General features: G+C 39.5%; 1 protein-coding gene and 1 non-coding gene across 5 annotated transcripts; one reads left to right on the top strand and one right to left on the bottom strand.

Moving 5' to 3' along the window:
* The first annotated feature begins 15 nt into the window (after positions 1-15).
* Positions 16-26,006, top strand: LOC110270173 (uncharacterized). Of its 4 annotated transcripts, none has more exons than XR_002359378.2 (2): positions 16-154; positions 6,129-6,290. XR_002359378.2 is itself a non-coding variant. In XM_088508500.1 (2 exons), the coding sequence occupies exon 2, from the start codon at positions 23,356-23,358 to the stop codon at positions 26,002-26,004; it is 2,649 nt and encodes an 882-aa protein (XP_088364626.1). In that variant the 5' UTR covers positions 20-154; positions 23,204-23,355; the 3' UTR covers positions 26,005-26,006. The 4 variants fall into 4 exon arrangements, 2 of the variants coding, with proteins under 2 accessions (XP_088364626.1, XP_088364627.1); XR_015907278.1 differs by lacking the exon at positions 6,129-6,290 and adding an exon at positions 20,524-20,652 and having other exon boundaries at positions 19-154; XM_088508500.1 differs by lacking the exon at positions 6,129-6,290 and adding an exon at positions 23,204-26,006 and having other exon boundaries at positions 20-154.
* On the bottom strand, positions 23,782-23,885 carry LOC148570681 (small nucleolar RNA R71). The gene has a single exon (XR_015908201.1). It is a non-coding gene; the product is annotated as a small nucleolar RNA R71 (small nucleolar RNA).
* Positions 26,007-26,306: the final 300 nt, after the last annotated feature.

Below are 26,306 nucleotides of genomic sequence, written 5' to 3'. Positions count from 1 at the left end.
CTCTCTCTCACTTCCCTCTCATTCATTCACTCTCAAACTTTCCCTTTCTCTTTCGAAAACAATCACCAGCCACAGTTCTTCACCTCCAAGAGCCACCAAGCAGCAGCAGCGGGCAATAATCAACTGCGATGCCAAAATTAAAAAAATTAAACAAGTAAGTTATTTAGTTAATGTTAGTAATAATTAATTATATATTTATTTTAATATTTTTAATCTGAACTAAAAAGAACATATTTGTGATTATTAGTTAAATTAGTTAGTATTAATTAATAATTATAAAAAATTTATAATATTAGTACATATATATTTTTAAAAACTGAACAAAAAATATAAGATTGTAAGTAAAATTAGTTGGTATAAATTAGCAGGTATAAAAAACTAATACTTTACAATTAGTAAGTGAAATAACTTGTGTTATATGTTTAGATCTGAGTAATTATGAAATTATAAACATATTTAAATGTATATTAAATAATATTTAATTATTAGTTAAGAAAAAATATTATTATGTAATATATACAATTAGTGATGCTTTGTAACACTATACGTATGAATTTAATATATTAAATAATATAATATTTAAATATATTTTAACATACATTTAAATATATTTAAAATAATTAAATATATTTAAATATATATAAAATATTTAATATATTAAATATATAAATATATATAAACCATATGTTGTAAATATATAAGTTAAATATATTTAATATTAGAGATATATCAAATATGTTAAATATATATTATATAATATAATATAATAGAATAATTTTTTTTTTCAAAAACAATAGAAGAAGAATATTGTCTCGATTTTGGTAGGCTGAACATAATTTAATTAATCCAAAAATCAATCGTATTTTTTGGTTAATCAAAAATTTAATTTTAGTTAATTAATTAAATTAATTTTATATGATAAAATTGATTATTAATCAGTTATAAAATTTTAAAATTAATTTTTAATCGATTATAAAAATAAAAATTAATTTAAAAAAATTAATCTTTGAATAGAAAAATTAGTTTTTGAAAAAATAAAATCAATTTTTGGAAAAAAATGATTTTTAGACCAAAAAATCAGTTTTCTAAAAAATTCAAATTAAAATTTTTTAAATTTAATTTTGATCTTGGTTAATCATTTTTTAAAATTTGATTTTAGTTAATTAATTTTTAAAAATATAAATATAATTTTTAAAATTATTTTATTAAATTGATTAACCAAAATATGAATATAATTTTTTAACCGGTTAATAACTTTTGATGTTTTAATGTACACTCCTAGATTTTGGTATAACATTTAGCTATTGGGTATTTAGTAGTTAATGGAATTTTGAGTGTGTTCTTAAGACAGACAATTCGTAGGGACGAGTTGTTGGAATAGAATTGTTTCTTTTATTTTTCTAAGACAATTCAGGAGGCGTATTGGATTAAAAGAATATTTTTTTTTTATTAAAAAGACAATAGGCAGGGGGCGTATTGTTAGCCCGTTAGGGAGTATTGTATTTTGTATGATTAAAAAAATATAAATAAAGTATTATAAGAAGAATAATATGTTGGGGTGTGTGGAGTATTCTTTGATAATTTTTTTTTTATTGTGAGTGAGTAAAAAAATTGTTTAAATGGGTTCAATAAGAGTATAAAAATGGAGATGTTAGTTTAAAAAGATATTATTTTTTTTTGAATCAAAGGAGCTCAACATAGTAGAGTGGAGCAGATAGCAAAGCTATAGTAAGAATAAAATAAGATAACATATAATTCCTAGATACTGTGATCCGGCCATCAACACCCAAAGGGCTCAGCACCACTCCATTCTTCGTAGAATGTAAACGATCTGTTAATAATGTCCCTAATCTTGAACTCTTATTTCGGAAGAGCCTGTTATTCCTTTCTAGCCAAATTGTTCAGATAACAGCAAAAAATTCAGTGAACCATCTCTTCCTGTCTACCTTCTTTCCTGTAAAGCTCATCCAACTCTTAAAATGTTCATTCAAAGTACCTGGAAAGTTCCACCTTTGTTGAAAGGCTATTAGCCAAGCACACCACACCTGCCATGTAATCTCACAACTAAGAAACAGATGATACGCGGTTTCCACAGGCTTACTACAGAGAAGACACCTATTGTCCTACTGGTCAATAACCCGTAATCTGCACAGTCGATCCTTTGTGTTGACCCTTCCGACTAACACAAACCAAGAAAGGAGTTCAAATCTCGGGGGACAAATCCTTTCCAAACAGCACTAGTGAAGCTATAGTTGGTAACCTCCTCCGGTAGGACTTCCTCTTGCATCACTCGCACAAAGGATTTTGTTGAGTAGTCACCTGTTTTATCAAATTTCCATACCACACTATCTTCCCTCTCATTTGTAAGCTTGAATGACTGTAAGATCTCATGAAGCTGGTATACTAAGTCCAACTCCCACTAGAACAACTCTCTCCTCCACTGGAAACTCCAAATCCACGCTAGCCCATCCCAAAATTCACAGTCTGCTATCACAGATTCTTGAAGAGTTGAGACCGAGAAAAGCCTAGGAAACATATCTTTCAATACTCCAGCCGGTAGCCATCTATCCTCCCAGAATCGGGTTGTTATGCCATTCCCTAACTCCATCGACAACCCACTGATCATCTGATCTCTCAGCCCCGGCTTACTAACTTGTAGCTGGCATATATCCTTCCAAGGACCCCCTCGCGTGGGAGTAGGCTGTCCTCCCACCATTCTTGTAGGATGCATATTATTACAAGAGCACACCACTTTCTTCCATAAGGGACAGTCTTCTTTCGAGAACCTCCACCACCACTTAAACAGCAATGCAGTATTTCGAATCACCGCATCCCCAACTCCCAACCCACCTGCCTTCTTTGGAGCCATAACCACTTCCCACTTCACGAGCGGTACCCCGTATCTCCCATCCTCAGTACTCCACAGGAACCGTCGTTGCAGGGAAATCAGCTTCTCTGCCACTGTCTTTGGCATCTTATATAAACTGAGGTAGTAAATCGGCAAGCTACTAAGAACTGCCTTAATTAGGACCAGCTTACCTGCTTTGTTAAGAGTTTTTGCTTTTCACAAACTCAGTTTGTCTTCCACCTTATCAATCACCGGTTTTCATGTCTTAACCAGTCTCGGATTTGCTCCTAGGGAAATGCCCAGATATCTGACTGGTAATGAAGCCTCTTTACAACCCAGTAACTGACACATTCTCCGGACCCACATCCTCTCATAGCTGACCGGTATAAGGCTGGACTTTTCAAAATTAATGGCTAATCCCGACATGAGCTCGAAGCATCTGAGTAGCCGATGATAATTCCTGATGGTCCCCTCATCAGGCAGACAGAAAAGAATAGTATCATCTGCAAACTGCAAGTGAGACAACTCAATATTATCTCTACCAAGCAGTAACAGAGTTATATGGCCATTCCTCACCGCCTCTCCAATCATTCGATGCAAAACATCCACAACTAACACGAACAGGAATGGGGACAACGGGTCACCTTGCCGTAGACCCCGTTCTATTTTGAAAGGCTTCGAAAGTGATCCATTGACAAGCAATGACATAGATGCAGTGGTGACACACTCCTTTATCCAACCTCTCCACCTCTGGTCAAACCCCATCTTCTGCAAGACAATATCCACAAAGCCCCACTTGACTCTATCATAAGCCTTTTGGAAGTCCAGCTTTATTATTGCGGCGCTCTTTTTTCGTGTTTTTAGCCAGTGCACTGTTTCACAGGCGATCAGGGCCCCATCATGGATTTTTCTGCCCTTAACGAAGGCGCTCTGAGTCTCTCCTACCAACTCCGGCATTACCTTTCGCATCCTCCTAACCAACACCTTGGATATGACCTTATAGACACACCCCACCATACTGATCGGTCTGAGGTCCTTTATTTCTCTGGCTCCAGTAAACTTTGGCACTAGCGTCACCCACGTAACATTCGAGTTTCTAGGAAGTGTAGCCGAAAGGAAGAAGCCTAGCACCGCATCAGTGAACTCCCTTCCTAAGTCATCCCAGCATTTTTTATGAAGTTCATGTTGTACCCATCACTACCTGGCGCCTTTGTTGACTCACAATCCCACACTGCCTCCTTTATTTCTTCAACAGTTGGCAATATCTCTAGCTCCAGTGCCTCTTCCTCGTTGATCTGCTTTACAAGCCCGTCCCTGAACCCAATCACTGGCGATGTCTCCTGGTGGTACAACCCCTTATAGAAGTCTCGAATACCCGTCTTGATCCTCGCCTGGTTCCTTATCAACCTCCCATTAACCATTAAGGAATCAATCCTATTCGACCTTCTTCGTGCTGAGGCTAGATTGTGGAAGTAGCGGGTATTCTTATCCATTTCCTTCACGTGCCGCGATCTGGACATTTGCTTCCAATGAAGCTCCTTCCTGATATACCATTTTCTACAAAAGCTTACCAACGCTCTCCTTCTTGCTTCAATAGTCCCATCAGCCGTGCCAGTACTTACCATGTCATCTACTTTCTTAATTTCATCCTCCAGCTGTGTAATCCTTTGGTCCATATTCCCAAAATTGGCTCTATGCCATCTGCTCAGTGGAGTCGTCAGAGCCTTTAGTTTATCAATGAGCTGTCCCTCCCCCAAGTTCCTCCACTCCTCCTTCACCATTCTCAAGAACCCATCATGGGTAAACTACGAATCCAAGCTCCGAAACGGTCTTGGTCCCCCGCTAATCCGGGTACCCTCCAAGATCATTGGGCAATGGTCTGATAACCCTCTAGGTCCCCCTCTCAGTCTTGTATCAGGAAACTCTTCTAGCCACTCTAAACTAACCAGTCCCCTATCAATGCGGCTACATGATTGCCCTCTGAACCAGGTGAATAAGCGATTAGTTATTGCCAAGTCCACTAACTCCATATCCTGTATCCACGATTTAAACTCTTCTGCGGACACTGTTAAAGAGGTAGCACCCTTTCTCTCTTCTACATGAGTTACCTCGTTAAAATCCCCCATATAACAGAACGGTACTTGGCATAACCCAGATAGGAAGCTCAATTCTTCCCACATGATGAGTTTTTCCGCCCTTTCATGTGGCCCATAAACTAGACAGAAAGCACAGGGAAAGTTAGTTTTTAGCAGCACACCTTCCAAGCATATCCAACGAGCCCCTTTATAACAGTTGTTCATCCGAAACACCATGTCATCCCACATTAATAACAGTCCTCCCGCAGCACCAACCGAACCAACTAACTCCCATTTAACTGCGCCATTTTTTCACAGTTGCGCTATATCAAAATTTGTCACCATCTCTGTCTTGGTCTCTATTAAGCCTAGCATATGCACATTAAACTTTCTCTGAAAATTCTTAATCATACTTAGTTTACCAACCCCCTTCAACTCCCTAATATTCCAAGAACTAAAAATCATCGTATAGCACTTATACACACCTTTTTCCGATTCTTCGGCCGACTCCTCCGTGCTTTCTTCTTTCGCTTAGCCTGTTTTTTCTTCTGCGCAATTAACTCATTCTGTGCCTGTAGAATGGCCATGATGTCATCTTCCTCATCATACTGCACCGCTCCAGATTCTATTGCAAGCTTCCAGGCTTTCCGGTTTTCTTGCATATCAGCTGTCCATTTGTTCTCTGATGTTTCCGTCTCAGCTTCGCTCACTGCATCAGAAGGGGCCCCTTGCACACCCGCTGAAGCTCTCCCCTGAACACCAGTATCTAACTCTCCCTGACAGCCACTGTCCCTGCCCTCTGCCAACTCATCTCCCAAACTAGCCCCATTTATAATAGTCAATTTTTTTTTCAAGTGAGTTTTGTATGTAAAAATTTATGTGATGTTCTTTTTGAAATAATATATGAGAAATTTTAGAGTGTATTTTGTCAATGTGTAGATAATCAAATATTAAAGAAAATAACAAATATTTTTTATAGACAGTCTGTGTTAGCATTCGGGGATTTTGTTCAACTTTAAAAAAATGTATGAGATTGAAGAAGCAAGCATGTAATAGATGTTTTTGTTCCATCTGCAAACACAGACACAAATATCAATTATTGAATTATATGTAGAGTTTGAAGAATTGGTTGAGTTAATTTACTGAAGTCTAACATCAATTGAATGGGTTATAATATTAAAAGTGAATTATTGGTCTAACTGAAGATGAGGATGAAGATGACATAATGGTCGAGCTTGATATGGTAGATATGGCAAAAGCACTAATAAGTCAACATTCATCTGGAGAGTCATTTTTCATGTATGCTTTGGATTTGAACACTATAAATGCAGCAGAGTTTCTTGAGTATGTCAATGCAAATAAGTAGTCTTCTTCTTTTTTTTTTATTATTATTATTATTATTATTATTATTATTATTGAGTTAAAATTTAATTTCATACCTTATGATAACAAATATAATTGATTATTCCTAGTAACTAATTTATGATTATGAGCATTATAGAAATTAATAAAAAATGACTAGTCAAACAAAATGAAAATTAACTCTTGTATGTACTACTTTCTTTGTCTTTTGTATCTTTGAAGAAAAACTTTATTCTAAACAATGAAAAAGTAATAACACACTCCGTAAAACAAAGGAATGAAGATTAGTGTTTTAGATAAGAATTTTTGAGTTACGATTCCTCCTTGGATCAAATCTTCTTTTATAGAGTTTGATATATTTTTTCTAATATTAGAAAGATTTTCTTTTTCATCAACTAACCGTTGCACTATTTATTTGTGGTTTTCATTTACATTGAAGTAAGAATATTTTCCTTTTTAACTTGATGATATGCCGCAACAATCCAATTTCCTATGAGCTTGATTCTTGGAGCGTTTCTTATTATGTTTATTGTGCAATCTCATTTTAAAGATATCATTTTTAATGATAATTATATTAATATTGCTTGTATGTTCAATTTCTTTTTGCTTGATTCGTCATCGTTGATTGATTCCTATCATAAATTAGTTATACTAGGAAATAATTAATTATGTTTGTCATCGCAAGGTGCCAAATTAATTCTTGACTCAACAATTCTCCTTTCACACAATACCCTACTTCTTCTCCCTTCCATCATAAACCGTGCTTTAACTAAAGTTCATCCTTTCCTTTCTTCGTAATTCATGGCTTCATCAAGTTTCAGAAAAAAGAAAGAAAAAGAATCAGCTCAAGCCGAACTACCAATCTATGATACCAAGAGATTTAAGTCTCAATTTCATGAATCAAGATATCACAAGTTAATGGAATCAAAAAGGTCATTTCAGAGATGGGTTTCAGATTGAAAGATGGAGAATATCCCATCATGAGAAGAATAACCGTAGAGAGGAGATGAGAACTTCTATGTGAACCTCTCACAGACATAAGTGCAACCATGATAAGGGAGTTCTATGCAAATGCTGTGAGGTCAAACAAGATCAGCCCTCCCTACAAGAGCTATGTTAGGGGGGTTGAGGTAGATTTCAGCCCACCATCCATCATGAGAATCTTATAGATAAGAGTGATACCCTATGGAAAACCCAGCTTTGATGAAAGAATGGCGGTGAGAGAGATCTTGATGAGATATTACATGGTTTATGTTTTGAAGGCAAAGACCGGGAAAGTGACTTAGAGGGAGCTCTAAGCCGCTTGAAGAGAATGGATCTCATACCTGAGATCAAAGGGTGGTATGAGATAGTGAGAAGGTCCATACTCCCAACTGAAAATACATCTGAAGTCACAATAAAAAGAGCAATTCTGACATATTGCATACTTAGGGGAGGAGAAGTCAATGTCCCACAGCTCATAGCAGATAGCATTCAAGAAATGGCTGAGGATACTGACAAATGAAGCAGACTTGGTCACCCAAGTACCATTCTGAGGCTGTGCAGGGAGGCAGAGGAATTACCAAGCAAAAAATGGATGGTATCACTGAAACCGAGGAGGAGAGAAGAGCTCAAGGAAAAAGGAGGAGACCACAAATGGAGGGGGAACAATCTTCTGGTGCAATGGACTTAAGCCAAATGCAAAGAGCCGTTGAAGAAATGTCTCAGCAATATATGAGAGCACAGGAGCAACAACAGGAGCAATATTTGAAGCAACAAGAGCAGTACTTAAAAGCCCAAGAGCAATAAGAGCATTGGCAGCAGCAAATGATGGAAAAGCAAGAAAACTTCCAGCTCAAGATGTTGGATCAACAGAGAGAGTTTCAAGCAAGAACTCTTGATTGGCAAAGGGAACAATCAGCACACTCTCAAGAATCATTTAATAGATTGTCCCTACAACAAGCCAAGCAAGGAAAGTACATCCAAAATCTGTACCAATGAAAGAATATATATCATACAATTAGAGAGCATAGGAAGTTGGACATGATGGATTATGATATAGAAACTCAAGCAAAGTTAGACTATGTAGTCAGTGGCATGCTAATATTGAACTAAGAGATCAAGCCATATGTTCAATGCCAAGAATTGGTAGACCATCAGAGAGCAAAAGCCAAGAACAATGCAGCACACATGCAACAAGGATTGAAGGATGCTGGGCTCTGGGATCGGATAGACCACATTTGGGATTGTAGATGCCCTATTGAGGAACCCCAAGAAACAAGCAAGAAGCGGAAGAAGAAAGGAGAATCTAGCTGAGGAAAAGAGCACAACAACGAGAGGTGGTGGAGTCCCTTTTATAGTTTTAATTAAATAAGGATTATGCATATCTGAAACATGATATGCCTCCAAATATTTTATATTCTGCACTTTCATATCTTGAGTAGATTTCTTATTAGGATCTGCATTATGCTTGTTATCACTCATCTGCATTAAATTCTGTCTTGTTTCCCTTTTGCATCAATAAGAGAAAATGTTTGAAATAGAAAGTAATTGTCGAATGTTGTAGGAATTAGAATAAAGACTTGTGGTGGTAATTGCTTGATTAGATGATAAGCTCAATAATAAAAGCTGCAGAATAAAATGTTCTTTGTAGTGTAAACTCATTTGCTGTTATAAAACCTCCAATTAATGAACATCCCTGGAAAATGAAAAGTAATAAAGAAAAAGAAAAGAAAAACCAAGGATTGTTAACAAGAATGAAAGAAACAAATAATAAGGCTAGACACCAATAGCTTGGACCTTAGGACATATGGTTGTGGTGCTTCTTATACTAGGATATGCTTGGACAATTAGGTTCTGAGGAGTCTTTTAAAACTTGGTAACTTGGATTAACTAATTCGAGATTACCAACCGAAAGTCCATTATCAAGAGTAACCTAGTTACAAAGCATTTAGTAACCCAAAGAGGTGTTGGGCATCAATGTTCCTAAGAAGAATTGTCAGCCAAATGTCTGTAGTGAAGAGGTGTTGAGAAAAGTTGAGCCAAAAGGCTGCTGCAACACTTGACACTGAGCTATCATTGAGAAATAAGTTTCTAGGCAAAAGAAAGAAGGAAAAAGCTAACAGGGATCAATCAAAGAACAAGGGATTATAACAGCAACTCTAGTGAATCCTCAAAGAGACATTTCATAGCTGTCAGCTAAGAATAAATTGAGCTGCATCTTGTCTGCATAAAATTTCATAGTTCAAATTCTATTACCTGCAAAATAAGGACATAAATGCTTCTCTGTTTTGTTTCATTTCTTCTCATGGTTAGTGCTTGCTTGGAGACAAGCAAGGTTTAAGTTTGGTGTTATGATGACAAGTCATCTTATACTAGTTTTACAAGCATTTTTCACTTGTTTCATTAGGTTTTATGCACTTTCTTGCTTAAGTGATTGGAGTGGATTTTCATGATTATTTTGAATCAATCAAACATCATTTATTTTACACAAAATCATAAGGTTTATGCTAGAATTAATTGATTTTATGAATGATGCAAAGACCTTATAATTTTGGTGAGACTTTAATAGTTTGTTTGGTTGCTTGTAGGTGAAGAAATGAAGAAAGGAGGAGGCAAAACAGTAAAGCGTTACATTGAGAAGAAGAACGCCACGCTCAATAACAAACAAGGCTAGCGTTCACTTCTCTAGTGAGCGTGGCGTCCACTTTCCCACCTTTTTTTGTGGCGTACACTTGCTGGTGAGTTTGTATGAAAAAAAGGTGGGAAAGTGAGCGCCACACTCACTAGAGAAGTGAACGCTAGCCTTGTTTGTTATTGAGCGTGGCGTTCTTCTTCTCAACGTAACGCTTTACTGTTTTGCCTCCTCCTTTCTTCATTTCTTCACCTACAAGCAACCAAACAAACTATCAAAGTCTCACCAAAATTATAAAGTCTTTGCATCATTCATAAAATCAATTAATTCTAGCATAAACCTTATGATTTTGTGTAAAATAAATGATGTTTGATTGATTCGAAATAATCATGAAAAAATTCACTCCAATCACTTACTTATTGTGCAAGAAAGTGCATAAAACCTAATGAAATAAGTGAAAAATGCTTGTAAAACTAGCATAAGATGACTTGTCATCACAACACCAAACTTAAATCTTGCTTCTCCCCAAGCAAGCACTAATCATGAGAAGAAATGAAACAAAACAGAGAAGCATTTATGTCCTTATTTAGCAGGTAATAGAATTTGATCTATGGGGTTTTATGCAGACAAGATGCAGCTCAATTTATTCTTAGCTGACAGCTATGAAATGTCTCTTTGAGGATTCACTAGAGTTGCTGCTATAATCCCTTGTTCTTTGATTGATCCCTGTTAGCTTTTTTCTTCTTTCTTTTGCCTAAAACTTATTTCTCAATGATAGCTCAGTGTCAAGTGTTGCAGCAGTCTTTTGGCTCAATTTTTCTCAACATCTCTTCACTACAGACATTTGGCTCACAATTCTTCTTAGGAACATTGATGCCTAGCACCTCTTTGGGTTACTAAATGCTTTGTAACTAGGTTGCTCTTGATAATGGACTTTCGGTTGGTAATCACGGATTAGTTAATCCAAGTTACCAAGTTCTAAAAGACTCCTCAGAACCTAATTGTCCAAGCATATCCTAGTACAAGAAGCACCACATGCATATGTCCTAAGGTCCAAGCTATTGGTGTCTAGCCTTATTATTTGTTTCTTTCATTCTTGTTGCCAATCCTTGATTTTTCTTTTCTTTTTCTTTCTTACTTTTCATTTTCCAAGGATGTTCATTAATTGGAGGTTTTATAACAGCAAATGAGTTTACACTACAAAGAACATTCTATTCTCCAGCTTTTATTATTGAGCTTATCATCTAATCAAGCAATTACCACCACAAGTCTTTATTCTAATTCCTACAACATTGGACAATTACTTTCTATTTCAAACATTTTCTCTTATTGATGCAAAGGAAACAAGACAGAATTTAATGCAGATGAGTGATAACAAGCATAATGCAGATCCTAATAAGAAATCTACTCAAGATATGAAAGTGCAGAATATAAAATATTTGGAGGCATATCATGTTTCAGATATGCATCATTCTTATTTAATTAAAACTATAAAAGGGACTCCACCACCTCTAGTTGTTGTGCTCTTTTCCTCAGCTGGATTTTCCTTTTTTCTTCTGCTTCTTGTTTGTTTCTTGGGGTTCCTCAACAGGGCATCTACGATCCCAAATGTGGTCTACCTGATCTCAGAGCCCAGCATCCTTTAATCCTTGTTGCATGTGTGCTGCATTGTTCTTGACTTCTGCTCTCTGATGGTCTACTAATTCTTGGCATTGAACATATGGCTTGATCTCTTAGTTCAATATTGGCATGCCACTGACTACATAGTCTAACTTTGCTTGAGTTTCTATATCATACTCCATCCTGTCCAAGTTCCTATGCTCTCTAATTGTATGCTATATATTCTTCCATTGGTATAGATTTTAGATGTACTCTCCTTACTTGACTTGTTGTAAGGACAATCTATTAAATGATTCTTGAGAGTGTGCCGATTGTTCCCTTTGCCAATCAAGAGTTCTTGCTTGAAACTTTCTCTGTTGATCCAACATCTTGAGCTGGAAGTTTTCTTGCTTCTCCATTATTTGCTGCTGCCAATGCTCTTGTTGCTCTTGGGCTTTTAAGTACTGCTCTTGTTGCTTCAAATATTGTTCCTGTTGTTGCTCCTGTGCTCTCATATATTGCTGAGACATTTCTTCAATGGCTCTTTGCATTTGGCTTAAGTCCGTTGCACTAGAAGCTTGTTCTCCCTCCATTTGTGGTCTCCTCCTTCTTCTTTGAGCTCTTCTTCTCCTCCTCGGTTTCAGTGATACCGTCCATTTTTTGCTTGGTGATTCCTCTGCCTCTCTTTATCCGATTTGTATCTGCATCCTCAAAGAGTGCCCCTACTCTATTGCACAGTCTCAGAATGGTACTTGGGTGACCAAGTCTGCTTGATTTGCCAGTATCTTCAGCCATCTCTTGAATGCTATCTGCTATGAGCTGTGGGACATTGACTTCTCCTCCCTTAAGTATGCAATATGTCAGAATTGCTCTCTTTATTGTGACTTTAGATGTATTTTTAGTTGGGAGTATGGACCTTCTCACTATCTGTTCTGAGGGTTACCTGAAACTATAGGTCGATCTCGGACGAGATCTTCTATACTGATCGGAGATGACGTGTCCGGCTGATGGGTGGCGGCCGGAGCTGTCGTGTCCGACTTGTTGGACTGGCTGCACTGCTGATCCTTAGTCACCGGAGGGTGGAGGGTACCTGCAAGAGACTCCGATGCTTAAGTTAGCATGGGTATTAAACAGGTTTTTAGTAGAATCAGAGTATGAGTTATACCTGGGTGCTCTAGTGTATTTATAATGGTGTAGAGTGACCTTTTTAGATAAGATAAGTTAGTTATCTTATCTTATCTTATTTTTGAGTGAGATCATCTTATCTTCAAGGGAACCGCCTTTATCTCTGTAGGCTTGGGCTGCCTTTGGATTTGGGTCGTGTTCCTCTGTTTGGGCCCTTTACTGGGCTTTCCTGTCGAATTGACCAAGCTCTTTAAAAAGAGGTCAGATAATCTGACCTGAGGAGGTCGGTCGCTTTGTCGCTATCATCCCGGATCGGACAGCTCGACCCAGGGTATGAACAGTGCCCCTGCTCGAGCTCGGTCTTTCTTTGGGAGGTCGAGTCTTAAATTTATGACTTCGATCCTTTTCTGGCGAGGCCGAGCTCGGGCATCTGTCGACTTCTTCTTTGTAGAGTCTTCTTTTTGAATGTGGAACGTTTTCTTTATTTAAAGCGCGTGCTTTGTATTAGCGCTCTGTTCTTGGGAAGGCGCAAGGGTTTAATACCCTCATTAATTAGTTTTTAATGTCCCGTTTCCCTTGGCTTTTTATTTTGAACTTTATACACAAAAACGGTTTCTCTTCTCCATTTTTACTTGTAACTTCCCCTTTCCTTCTCCCTTTTTGTTTCCTGAAGTTTGCGGTTTTCACATTTCTTCCCTGCGACGTCCTTTGGTGATTTCTTGGTGTTTCTCTTTGCTCGAGAGGCGATTCTGTTCTACGTCTTCGATCTTCTATGAAAACTTCTTCTTTTATTCAGGTTGGTTCTTCTTTTCATCGTTGTCATCCTTTTTTCTGATAATGCCTTGATTCTGACTGAATGTATGTTTGGAAAAGCTTGATCCTTTTTGTAGCCTTGTGCTTGCTTGTTACTGTGGCGTATTTTTTCTGGTTTTTTCTTTTTCATTTTTGCGCATACCCCTAGTGTTTCTGTTAATGCTTCCTAGGGTTTTGCATGTTCTACTGTCGCTTCTGGCTGTTTTTTGAAAAGACTGTATCTTGCTTAAATAACAGTAGTTTTCAAAATGATAGCTTGACTTTTGCCCTATTGATTAGCCCTCCTCATCGCTTGCTAAGATTTTCTTTGTTTGTTTGGGGTGCGTCTTTGATGACTACTTCTTCTGAACATTTTGTTGCTATCTGCCTTTGTTTTTTTATTTTGAACTGGGACGGTGAGTCTGGGAGGTAGCTCGTTTGGATGGCCGTGTTTGATTTGTGGCTCGTGGCCTTCGAGGTGTCGTTTTGGTTGTAGAACAGAGAGGGTTTTGTTGTTTTCTTGTGTCGAGACGTATGCCCGTTTTCCTGAATCCTTGTCCTGTTTAACTGCCTCCAAAAGATGTCCCTGGATCTTTTTGGTACATGTGGGTTTCTTTTTGTTGGTTGTTCTGTACTGGATTATGTTGGCCGAGTTATTCTGATTTCGTCCAGGATGTTTTTTAGTAATCCAATCTTCTTTTCTTGTTTGTAAGACTAGTTTGGCCATGTCTTCTCGCAATAATATTGTAGAGATGTCTTCTAAAGTTTCCGAGGGAATGTCCGATTGGCTGGACTCCCTTGTCTTAATGTGTGTCTCTGTGGTGGATGATGGGTTTTGTGTAGAGTTGAGGAAACGTCATAGAGTTTGTGGTGGCGGTGCCCGGGAGAGGGATTATGAGCTTGTAGCGTCCGATTCTGACGAGAGGGTTTGTTTTCCTACTTCGGTCGAGGGGGAGCGTCCCTTCTTCTATGCCTATGAATATTTCTTCAGCCAGTTGGACATTACTTTTCCTTTTACTGCTTTCGAGACCGACTTGTTGTGGTCGTGTAACATTGCCCCATCCCAGCTTCATCCGAATTCCTAGGGTTTTATCAAGATCTTTCAGCTGCTTTGCCAAGAGTTAGGCATAACACCTTCTCAGACTCTTTTCCTTTATCTTTTTGTTTCTACTAAGCCTGGAGCTTCTTCCAAAAAGAAGGCTTCCTGGGTTTCTTTTAGGTCTGCTCAGGGCATAAAGTTTTCGCCATGTACGATGAGTCTTTTAAGGATTTTAAGAATTATTTCTTTAGAGTCCGCGCTGTTGAGGGGGTCCGTCCCTTTTTTCTTAATGAGAATGACGAGCCTGCTTTCCCTCTAGAATGGCAAAAGGATGTGAGAGTGTCTCGTTATACATAGGAGATGCTTGATGAGGTTGAGCGGGCTTTTGTAATTGTTCTTGAAGATTTATGGGGGAAACCACCCCATCTTGATACAAAAAAGTTTTTGAGTGACCCGTCTCTGGTTCGAACTGTTTTGGGTACTATCTGACTTGTTTCTATACTTGTTTCTTAGTTTTGCTTCCTCTTTTTGTGATTGTAACCCCTTACTATGGTTGATTCTGTATTTTCAGAGATGTCTAAGAACAATGATTCCATGAAGGCCTTCAAGAAGGCAAGGAAGGCTGCTGCTGCTCAAAATATCTCGGCCAAGGTGACATGAGAGGGATCTTCTCAAGTTCCGGTGAAGCCGCCCGTGCCGAGTTCTTCTGGGCCGAGGAAGGTGATCCCCACTCCTCGGGTTCATCTGGCCGATCCTCCACAGACTTCTGCCGCTACTTCTGGTGCTCCTCCCAACAAGAAATAAAAAACAATTGAGCCTTTCAACCTTGATGCTCCTGACTTCGATGCGGTGGAGTTTGTTGATCAACAAATCGGTCCTTATGGTGCCCTCCCCATGGATGATGTATCACTCCTTCGCCATTTAGATTTTATAACTCGGAGTAGTATTAAGATGGCATATATGGGAGCTGCCCTGTATCAGACTGCCCAACATCTTCCCCTTCACGCTACCAAAGCCTTCATGGAGGAGGCTAAACAGGAGTTCGATCGGATGAAGGGCCTGAAGGAGGAGCTTGAAGTAAAAGTAGCCAAACTGGAGAAGGAGCTGAAAAATGAGAAGGCTAGCTCTCTTGCCCTGGCGGCTTTTGTGGGGTTGGCCGAGGACACTGCATTGAGGCATAAAGACAGTTATGTCACGTCCTATCGGGAGGTGATGCGTCTGAGGGAGGAGTTGGAGTCTGCCCAGGTTGATTACTCGGAGCTCCAAGGTCACCTTGTCGGCAGCGTAAATGGTGCTTATGAGAACTTGAAGGAGCAGGTTCAAGTTCTTGCTCCTGAGGTTGACCTTACTCTCTTCAGCTTAGACAATATTGTGAGGGATGGTAAGATTGTCCCCGACGACTCGGATGATGATGATGTCGGACCTCCCTCTGCGTCTGATGCCAAAGTGTTGACTTCTACAGTTCCTCCGTCTGGGGTCGTTCATCCAGAATTAGATCCTGATTGCCAAATTTTGAATAGGGACGATGGTACAGTGGATGCGGTGCCTCTCCAGGCTCGCCCTCCTTCTCCCCGTACTGAAGCTACCGAGAAGCCTTCTGATGTTTGACTAAATTTCGTATCTGTTTGTGTATATTGCCCGGCTTGTGGGCTTTTAAACTCTTTATTAATGTTTTGCTAGCTGTTGACACTTCTTAGTTGCTTGTTTAGCAACTTTATTTTGAAAAACAAAAGTAACTTCCAAGCTTTTGGGGTGGATTTTGGTGGCCTTTAAAGCTTGTTATAATTTCGCATTTTTATATCATGCTTTTTTTGCGCTGGACTTGGCATCTTTCTGGGTTTTGAGAATGTTGGAGCCTTGCTATTCGACCTCCTTTGCGCTTGTAGCTTTGATTCATTTGAGGCTAAAAATCCTGTTTTGTATGGACCTTTTGTGAGGTCTCTGCCAAGTGTAGCTTTCGCACTTTTATGTGAGTCGACTTCGTCATGTCGGGTCCTTCCCGACATCGTTATGTCGTATCCAGTTATTTTGTAATCCTCTTTCTTGGACTTTTGTTCAAGTCTCTTTCAGGGATTACTTCTATAACTTTATGTTTTGGGCCGATTTCTTCGTGTCGGACCCTTTTGAGTTATTTTGTAATCCTCTTTCTTGGACTTTTGTTCAAGTCTCTTTCAGGGATTACTTCTATAACTTTATGTGTTGGGCCGACTTCTTCGTGTCGTGCCCCTTTTGAGTTATTTTTGTAATCCTCTTTTTTGGACCTTGTTCAGGTCTCTTTTAGGGATTACTTTTATAACTTTCGTGTTTTTGGGCCGACTTCGTCATGTCGGGCCCTTTTGAGTTATTTTGTAATCCTCTTTCTTGGACTTTAGTTCAAGTCTCTTTCAGGGATTACTTTTATAACTTTATGTGTTGGGCCGACTTCTTCGTGTCGTGCCATTCTAAATTATTTTTGTAATCCTCTTTTTTGGACCTTGTTCAGGTCTCTTTCAGGGATTACTTTTATAACTTTGTGTTTTGGGCCGACTTCGTCATGTCAGGTCCTTCTAAGTTAAAGTAATCCTCTTTTATAGGGTTGGCCAGACCTCTTTCCAGGGTTTACTTATAACTTGGTTTGACTTGGTCCGACTTCTTAACGTCGGCTAGTCTTTTAAGTTATTATTTAGCAATCCATCAGGTCCTCGTCAGGTCCTTTTTTCGGATCATTTTCGATAACTTCTTGCCTTATTCTTTTTTCATCTTTGCCGATTTGTAGAAAGTGGATTAAATCCTTGATTAGTCGACCTTTAGATGAATTTGGTTTTCATCTTTGTTGGTATTTATCGTGATCGTGATCGTGCAGTGAATTTGTTTTTCACTTTCTGCCAAACTGTCGCTTTATAATTGGACGATGAATGTTTCAGATTAATGCGTCTTGAAAAATTTGTAGAACGTCTAATATATTTTATTTAGAAGAAAATGAAAATATGTACATATAGAGTTTTTATCCTCTGAATCTCAACTTGGTGCCTCATTAAAAAATCTTTTCAGGAAAAAGAGTGCATCCTATGATGAGATTTTTTACCTTCTCTAACTATAGTACCTTCTTAGGTTGCAGGCGTGCCACGACCTAGGAAGTTCTCGCCCGTCGAGTTCGGATAGTCTGTAGTAGTCCTTCCCAAGTACTTCTATGACTCGGTAGGGTCCTTTCCAGTTTGCTGCCAGCTTTTCTTCCCCGGGTCGAGTTGTTCCAATGTCATTTCGGATGAGGATGATATCGTTCTCAGTGAAACCTCTTGGCACTACCTTTTGATTATATCTGGAAGCCATTCGATGTTTTAGTGCTTCTTCCCTGATCTGAGCTCTTTCTTGAATTTCAGGAAGTAGGTCGAGCTCTTCCCTTTGAAGTAGGGAGTTGGCTTCTTCATTGTAATGAACCACTCTAGGCGACCCTTCCTCGATCTCTACTGGGATCATTGCCTCCGTTCCGTATGCTAATCGGAAGGGTGATTCCTTTGTGGTGGAATGTGGCGTTGTTCGATATGCCCATAGGACTTGTGGAAGTTCTTCAGCCCAAGCTCCCTTTGCATCTTGTAATCTCCGTTTTAGCCCGGCCAATATGACTTTATTAGCAGCTTCGGCTTGTCCATTGGCTTGAGGATGTTCGACGGAGGTGAACTGGTGCTTTATGTTCAAGTCGGCTACTAATTTTCTGAAGCTTGCATCTGTGAATTGAGTGCCATTGTCTGTGGTGATGGAGTATGGAACCCCGAACCTTGTGACAATGTTCCTATATAGGAATTTCCGGCTTCTTTGAGCAGTGGCGTTGGCTTGGGGCTCTGCCTCGATCCACTTTGTGAAATAGTCTACCCCTATTATGAGGAATTTAACTTGTCCCGATCCCTGGAAAAAGGGTCCGAGAAGATCGAGTCCCCATTTTGCAAATGGCCAAGGTGAGGTTACGCTGATGAGCTCTTCTGACGGGACGATGTGAAAGTTGGCATGTTTTTGGCATGGTGGACATGTCTTTACAAACTCTGTAGCTTTCTTTTGTAGAGTTGGCCAATAAAATCCCGCCCGGAGTACTTTTTTGGTAAAAGCTTTTACTCCGAGATGATTGCCACAAATGCCACTGTGTACTTCCTCTAAGACTTCCCTTGTGTTGGAGGTCGGCACACATTTTAATAATGGTATTGAAATTCCTCTTTTGTATAGGGTGTTGTTTATGATAATGTAGTATTGTGCCTCCCGTTTTAACCTCTTTGCCTCCTTTTCATCTGTGGGGAGTGTTTCTGTTTTGAGGTAGTTAATTATGGGGGTCATCCATCCTTGATCCTGACTTGTTATGGCTAGGACTTTTTTCTCTTCCGAGATTGACGGGTTCTGTAGCATTTCTTGGATGAGGCTTCTATTGTTGCCCTATGGTTTGGTGCTGGCTAGTTTTGAGAGTGCGTCAGCTCGGACGTTTTGTTCGTGGGGTATGTGGCGGATCTTATATTCTCTGAGTTGTCCGAGCTGTTTCCTGGTTTTATCCAAATACTTTTTCATGGTGGGATCTTTGGCCTGGTAGCTCCCTGTTATTTGTGAGGTGACTACTTGTGAGTCACTGAAGATGTTGAGTTTTTTAGCTCCAACCTCCTTAGCCAGCTTCAAACCAGCTAGTAGTGCTTCATATTCCGCCTGGTTGTTTGAGGCCGGGAACCCGAATTTGAGGGAAAGCTCAATTTGGGTTCCTTGGTTGCTTTCAATTATCACACCTGCGCCGCTTCCAGTCTTATTCGAGGAGTCGTCCACGTAAATATTCCATTCTATGGGGGTCTCTGGGGTGTCTGTAAATTCTGCAATGCAGTCGGCTAAGTATTGTGATTTAATGGCTGTCCGAGCTTCGTATTGGAGGTCGAATTCGAACAACTCAACTGCCCATTGTAGGATTCTGCCTGCTAGATCTGTTTTCTGCAATATCTCTTTTATGGGCTGGTTGGTCCGAACCTTAATGGTGTGAGCTTGGAAGTATGGGCGGAGACGTCGAGATGTTAGTATGAGCGCATAGGTAAATTTTTCTATTTTTTGGTAGTTCAACTCGGATCCTTGTAGCGCTTTACTAATGAAGTATACAGGTTGTTGCCCTTTGTCATCCTCTCGAACCAGTGCTGAGGCTACTGCCCGACTTCCTACTGCGAGTTATAATACGGGTGGTTCTTCCTCTCGTGGCTGAGTTAGGATAGGTGGTTGTCCCAGAAAATTTTTGAAATTCTGGAAGGCTTGCTCGCACTCTGTTGTCCATTCGAACTTTTTTCCTTTCCTTAGAGTGGCGTAAAAGGGGAGAGACCTTATTGCTGATCCCGCTAGAAATCTGGATAAGGCCGCCAACCTCCCGTTGAGTTGTTGTACCTCTTTGACACAAGTTGGGCTCTTTATGTTGAGTATAGCCTGGCATTTATCCGGATTTGCCTCGATTCCTCTTTGTGTTAGCATAAAACCCAAGAACTTGCCAGCTTCTACTGCAAAGGTGCATTTTGCAGGATTGAGTCGCATGCCATGCTTCCTTATAGTGTCGAACACTTGGACTAAGTCGGACAATAATGTCTCTTCACTTTGTGTCTTTATCAATATGTCGTCCACATAGACCTCCATGATTTTTCCGATATGGTTTGAAAAGACTTTGTTTATTAGCCTTTGATAAGTTGCTCCTGCGTTTTTAAGACCAAAAGGCATTACGATGTAGCAATAGTTTGCTTTGGGTGTTAGGAACGAGGTTTTTTCTTGATCAGGTGGATACATTGGAATTTGATTGTATCCAGAATATGCATCCATAAACGAGAGGTATTTATATCCGGATGAGGCATCTGATGCCAAGGCATCTTAGGCTAGTTTCACTAGTATTTTTCTGTTAGTTTTAGTGGTTTTATGCATTTTCTTGAGCTTAAAGTAACCAAGAATGGTTAAAAGAATAACAAAGCAATGAACCATCCAAACAATATGATTTTGATGCAAATTCCATGAGTTTTAGTTATATTACTTGAATGCTATGAATGGAAGATTTCTCATGAAATTTTGCAAGACTTTGATGCAATTGTTTGGATGATTTCAGGGAAGAAGAGGCTAGGCAAGGAAGCAACAAAGTCAATAAAGGAAGCTTGAATATCACATGTGGAGTTTAAGTTCCAGTTTAAGCCTAAACTGGAGCTTAAACGCCAGAATCATGAAGGCTAAGAAATGCTGAAACTGAAGTTTAACCTCCAGTTTAACCTTAAACTGGAGGTTAAACGCCAGAATGAAAGTCTCACCAAAGAAGCATTCCACGTTTAACCTCCAGTTTAACCTTAAACTGGAGGTTAAACGCCAGAAATGGGAAGTGCACCAGGGAGCCATTTCCACGTTTAAGCTCCAGTTTGACCTTAAACGTGTTCGACCAAGTTTTCTCCTCCAGGGTTGCTTTCTCCATTTCCACGTTTAAGCTCCAGTTTAACCTTAAACTGGAGCTTAAACATGTTCGACACCTCCAGGGCTACATTTCTCAGCTTCCACGTTTAAGCTCCAGTTTAACCTTAAACTGGAGCTTAAACGTGTTCGACCTCCAGGATGCCTTCTTCCATTTCCACGTTTAAGCTCCAGTTTAATTGCCACATCCTCAAGGATTAGGTCCACTTTTTACAGGCCAGTGGAATCTTTATGCTCAAAACCCAGATTCCAGTAGTCATTTATTTGGTACCCCTCAGGGAGCAGGAACTGCCATTCTAACACTTCTTGGGGGATTCCATCCACAAACGCAAAGCTTATGGCTGACTGAGCTACTGAGGAACAACGGGAAATTTGATCTCATAGAGTTCAATTCCCGTTCTCAACCCATGACCAATATGAGCTCGAAGTTTCCTTCGTAACTCGGATAAGCCCCCTCCCTGTACTACCTTCTTACTCGATTTCTCTACAAGACCTTCTTTCACCTACATTGGAAACTCTGACTAGTGTTCGACCTCCAGGGCTGCCCTTTCTATCTCCACGTTTAAGCTTCAGTTTAACCTTAAACTGAAACTTAAACGTGTTCGACTAAGTTACCCTCCAGGGCTGCCTTCTTCCATTTCCACGTTTAAGCTTCAGTTTAACCTTAAACTGAAGCTTAAACGTGCTTCCACAAAAGCATCACTGGAAGTGTCTGGCGTTTAAGCTGCAGTTTAAGCTTAAACTGCAACTTAAACGCCACTCTTGGAAAAGGTTTCTGGGCCAAAAATATTGCGGTTTAAGTTAGTATTTGAGCACAAACATTAACTTAAACTTACTCTGGTATGAAACCCAATTGAATATCATGGTTTATGGGATTGGGCCTGAAGGATTGATGAGTCTGAAATTTCAATTTATTGAGTCATGTGTCATTATTTGATTATCACTAAGTTGGCTCAATGAATGTTACAGAATTTGGATCAACAGCCTCATCAAGATTATGGATCATAAACCCAAGGCAAAAGGAAAGCATGGAGAGGCCTCAAAGCCCAAGAAACACAACAGAAGCTCAATATAGAAAGTGTATAAATAGGATAGAATTGAAGTTAGGAAGGACCTGGACTTTCACTTTTAGCTAGTTTTCATATCTTTGTAATTGAATTCAGAGCTATGACTCACTAAACCCCCTTTCATTGGGTTAGGGAGCTCTATTGTAATTCAATGAATCAATAATAGTTTATCTTCTTCTTCAATCTTTTCTCTTGAATTTTGTTAGAAAGCTTCTCGATCTAATTCCATTGGGTAGTTGTCTTGGGAAAGAAACTACCCATAATTGGAATCCTTCGGAACCTTGGGAAAGGAATGGAGGATTCATGCTAGAGAAGCTTTCTCACAGTGAATTGGATTGGGGTTTGGATGGATATTGTGACATGTAATCCTACCAAATTGTGGTTCATGAAACTGTGTGGTATAATCAGTGATCGAGCATCATCTCTTCTTATGAACACTTAAACCAAGGGATTGGGAATTTGTTCGTTTTTAGAGAGAATTGGTGAGCCAAGGGATTGGGATCCAATCATATAAGATTGCCAAGCAAAATTCAATGAATGCATTGCTTGAGGAAGAGATAAACATGTTTTGATTCGGAGATCTCAATATCTCCTATAACCCAATGAATTCCCCATTTCTGATTTCCACTTTCTCTTTACATTCTGCAACTCAATTCATGCAATCACCCCCATTCCCTTTTAATTTCAGCAATTTAGCTTTTGCTCTTTAATTCATGCAACTTAAGATTCCGCCATTTCAATTTCTTGTCATTTACTTTTCCCGCCAATTTTACATTCCGCAATTCTCATCTAAATCTTGATTCCGCTCAACTAGAACATACTTCTAATCCGAATTGCTCATTCAACCAATCCTTGTGGGATTCGACCTCACTCTATTGTGAGTTTTTACTTGACGATAACCGGTGCACTTGCCGGAAGGAATTTTGCCGATCGGCAATTTCCTAAATCGTAGCATAACAAGTTTATGCGCATCAAGTTTATGGCGCCGTTGCCGGGGATTGGTTTTCGATTGACAATTCTCAAATTGGAAGTTAACTAGATTGAGCATTTTTCTTGCTTTGTTAATTCAGTTCAAGTTACTTGTTGAATTTTAATTTCTGCACTCTGTTACATGCTTTCTTTCTTTATGCCTTTAAATTCAAGCAACTAACTCACTGACTCACTAACTGTTTGAATTAATTCCTCAATTGCTCTAACCATACTCTTCCATTAACCAAGAGTATTTCACTTGTTTGTTGCCTGTGCTGTGTTCTTGTATGACAGGTAGGAGAGGAGAGACATCAACTCCTCCATATACCGAACCAGAGAGGACCCTTCATAGACTGAGAAGGGAAGCAAGAGGGAAGAGAGTACTGGGAGAAGAGGAATCTGAAGGAGAATCTGAGGACAATTTTGAGGAAGCTTTAGATCTCAACATGGATAGAGAAGTTCACAACCATGAGAGAGCTGATGGAAACAATGCCATTCCTGAGAGGAGGGTTCTTAGTTCATACATAAACCCAACCTCTGGGAATTGTGGTAGCAGCATCCAGAAACCACCCATTCAGGCCAACAATTTTGAGCTCAAACCACAGCTAATATCACTTGTGGAGAATCATTGTTCATTTGGTGGGAGTGCTAATGAAGATCCCAACCAACATCTCACAAAATTCCTGAGAATTTGTGACACTGTGAAGTCCAATGGAGTCCAGGAAGATGCCTATAAACTGCTTTTGTTCCCATTTTCACTTAGGGACAAGGCAGCTAAGTGGCTGGAATCATTCCCAAGGGGGAGTCTAACAACATGGGATGAGGTGGAAAGCAAGTTTCTGGCACGTTTCTACCCCCCACAAAAGGTCAATAGGCTTCGATCTGAGGTTCAGACTTTTAGACAACAAGATGGTGAAACTCTCTACGAGGCATGGGAGAGATTCAAGGATTTGACAAGGAAATGCCCACCAGACATGTTCCATGATTGGGTGCAATTGCATATTTTCTATGATGGACTCTCTTATGAATCAAGGAAGGCTGTAGACCATTCATCAGGAGGTTCATTGAACAGGAAAAAGACTGTGGAAGAGGCCATTGAAGTGATTGAGACAGTGGCTGAGAATGAGTACTACTATGCATCAGAAAGGCACAACACTAAGGGAGTCATGGAGCTGAACCATGTTGATACAATTCTAGCCCAAAACAAGGTGTTTGCCAAGCAACTAGCAGAGCTTACCAGGCAATTAGAAACAAAGCAAGTGGCTGCAATACACACACAAGATCAAGAGGAAGTAAGCATTGAAGGAGGTGATTGGGAAGAGGCCAACTATGTGGGAAACCAACAAAGGCAATCATATGATCCACATTCCAACACTTACAACCCAGGATGGAAAAATTACCCAAACTTTGGGTGGGGAAACCAACAAACCCAACCACAAAACCACAAACCTTACAACCACAACCAACATAAAAATTCCACATACCAAAACTCCAACCAAAGATCATACCAAGCCACACAAAACACTTACTCTCAACCACCATATCATGGCCAAAATAATCAACTTACCCAACCTAATCCGAACCAACAATTTCAAGATCAATTAAACCGGATAGAAGGAATGATGGCAACCATGAGTCAAGACATAATTGAATTGAAAAGCTTCAGGGATGATGTGAGAACTACCTTAAGAAACCATGGTGAAAAACTCAAGAGGATGGAATCTCAAGTAGGAGAGCTATCTCAACAGGCCCCCAAATCAACTGCAGTGTTCCCTAGTGACACAGAAAAGAATCCTAAAGGGGAACAAAAGAGAGTAAGATGGGAAGAATGCAAGGCCATCACCATATTGAAGGAAGTCTCAGAAGAAGAAGGAATCAGGCCCTCAGAGCAGGAGCCAGAAATCTTGAAGGAAGGTGTGGAAGAAGCTAAGCAGGAAAGTGAAACTGAGCAAGCCAAGGAACTGCAAAAAGGCACGATGGAAACATACCAACCAAAAGCACCATTTCCTCAGAGGTTAGGAGGAGGTGAAAAAGGGAAAACCTATTCAAGGTTTTTAGAGACATTTAACTCTCTCCATATCAATATTCCCTTTCTTGAGATTCTCCATCAAATGCCTACACACATCAAGTATTTAAAGGAATTGATGAGCAAGAAAAGAGTTTTGAAGGGAGGACAAACGGTAACAATGAACAAAGAATGCAGTGCTCTCATCAAGAAGGACACAGTCTCTAAGAAAACAGACCCAGGAAGTTTTCATATCCCTTGCATCATAGGGGAAACAAAAATTGACAGAGGATTCTGTGATCTAGGAGCTAGCATAAATGTGATGCCTCTAACTCTTATGAAGAAGCTACAACTGAATGAGGTGAGATCCACTGATGTAATCATACAACTGGCTGACAAAACTCAGAAGCAAGCTGAAGGGGTAGTTGAAAATGTGCTGGTGAAAGTGGGGGATTATTACTTCCCCACAGACTTTGTCATTGTGGACATGGAGGAAAGCTACTTACACCCTATCATTCTGGGCAGACCATTTCTAGCCACTACTAGAGCGCTCATAGATGTAGAACAAGGAGAGCTAATTCTGAGAATACATGATGAACAGCTCATTTTCAAAGTTTTCAAACCTGCATCTGAGCCTGAACCAGAACCTGAAAAGCCTAAGGATAATAGTAGCCATCTGTGTTTGGAGGAAAGTAATCCAGCAGCTGAAACTCTAAAACAGTCCTTGGAAGGCAAACAAGAGTTGCAAGAGTTAAAGCCACAAGAATCAACGGAAACAGATCAGAAGGACCCTCCTGACATAAGGGTCAATGAAGAAATCCTCAAGAGAAAGGGAAGAATAATAGGGAGATTGCCAAGAGGGTGGAGAAACAAGAAAATTCCCACTGAAGGTTTTTCTCCGGGAGATAACGTGATATCAAGTCATTATCTGCTAATCCCACCTGGCCTCAAAACCATTCCTTCCCAGCTCCCTCAAGTGTTCACAATCAGGAAAGTTCTTTCTATGGAACATTTAGAGGTCATGAATGAATCAAGTGGGGACGTTTTCATAGTGAGAGGAGAAGACGTCAAGCACTACAATCCACCCTAACAAGGGACAACCGTCAAGCTAGTGACGTTAAAGAAGCGCTTCATGGGAGGCAACCCATGTTTAATATCCTTATTTTTTTTTTTTGTTTTGTTTTGTTGTGCATCTAATAAAGCATGGTTTCTTATGCATGAACTTGAATCCTCAGGACAACTGCTGAAAGAGTGCACTAAACATTGCATGTAAAATGCAATTTGTCTCTAAGTTTGGTGTGCCTGAAGGCACCCCAAATTTTATTCAAAGTGCATTCAATTTTTCATTCAAAGTGCACAACCAAAGATTAAGTTTGGTGTTCCTCTTTGAAT

The sequence above is a fragment of the Arachis ipaensis genome, chromosome B3 (assembly GCF_059453495.1).
Source record: "Arachis ipaensis isolate K30076 ecotype BB chromosome B3, ASM5945349v1, whole genome shotgun sequence".
Classification (NCBI taxonomy): domain Eukaryota; kingdom Viridiplantae; phylum Streptophyta; class Magnoliopsida; order Fabales; family Fabaceae; genus Arachis; species Arachis ipaensis.
The sequence above is the reverse complement of the archived record's forward strand: the minus strand, read 5'-3'. Positions and strand labels throughout refer to the sequence as shown.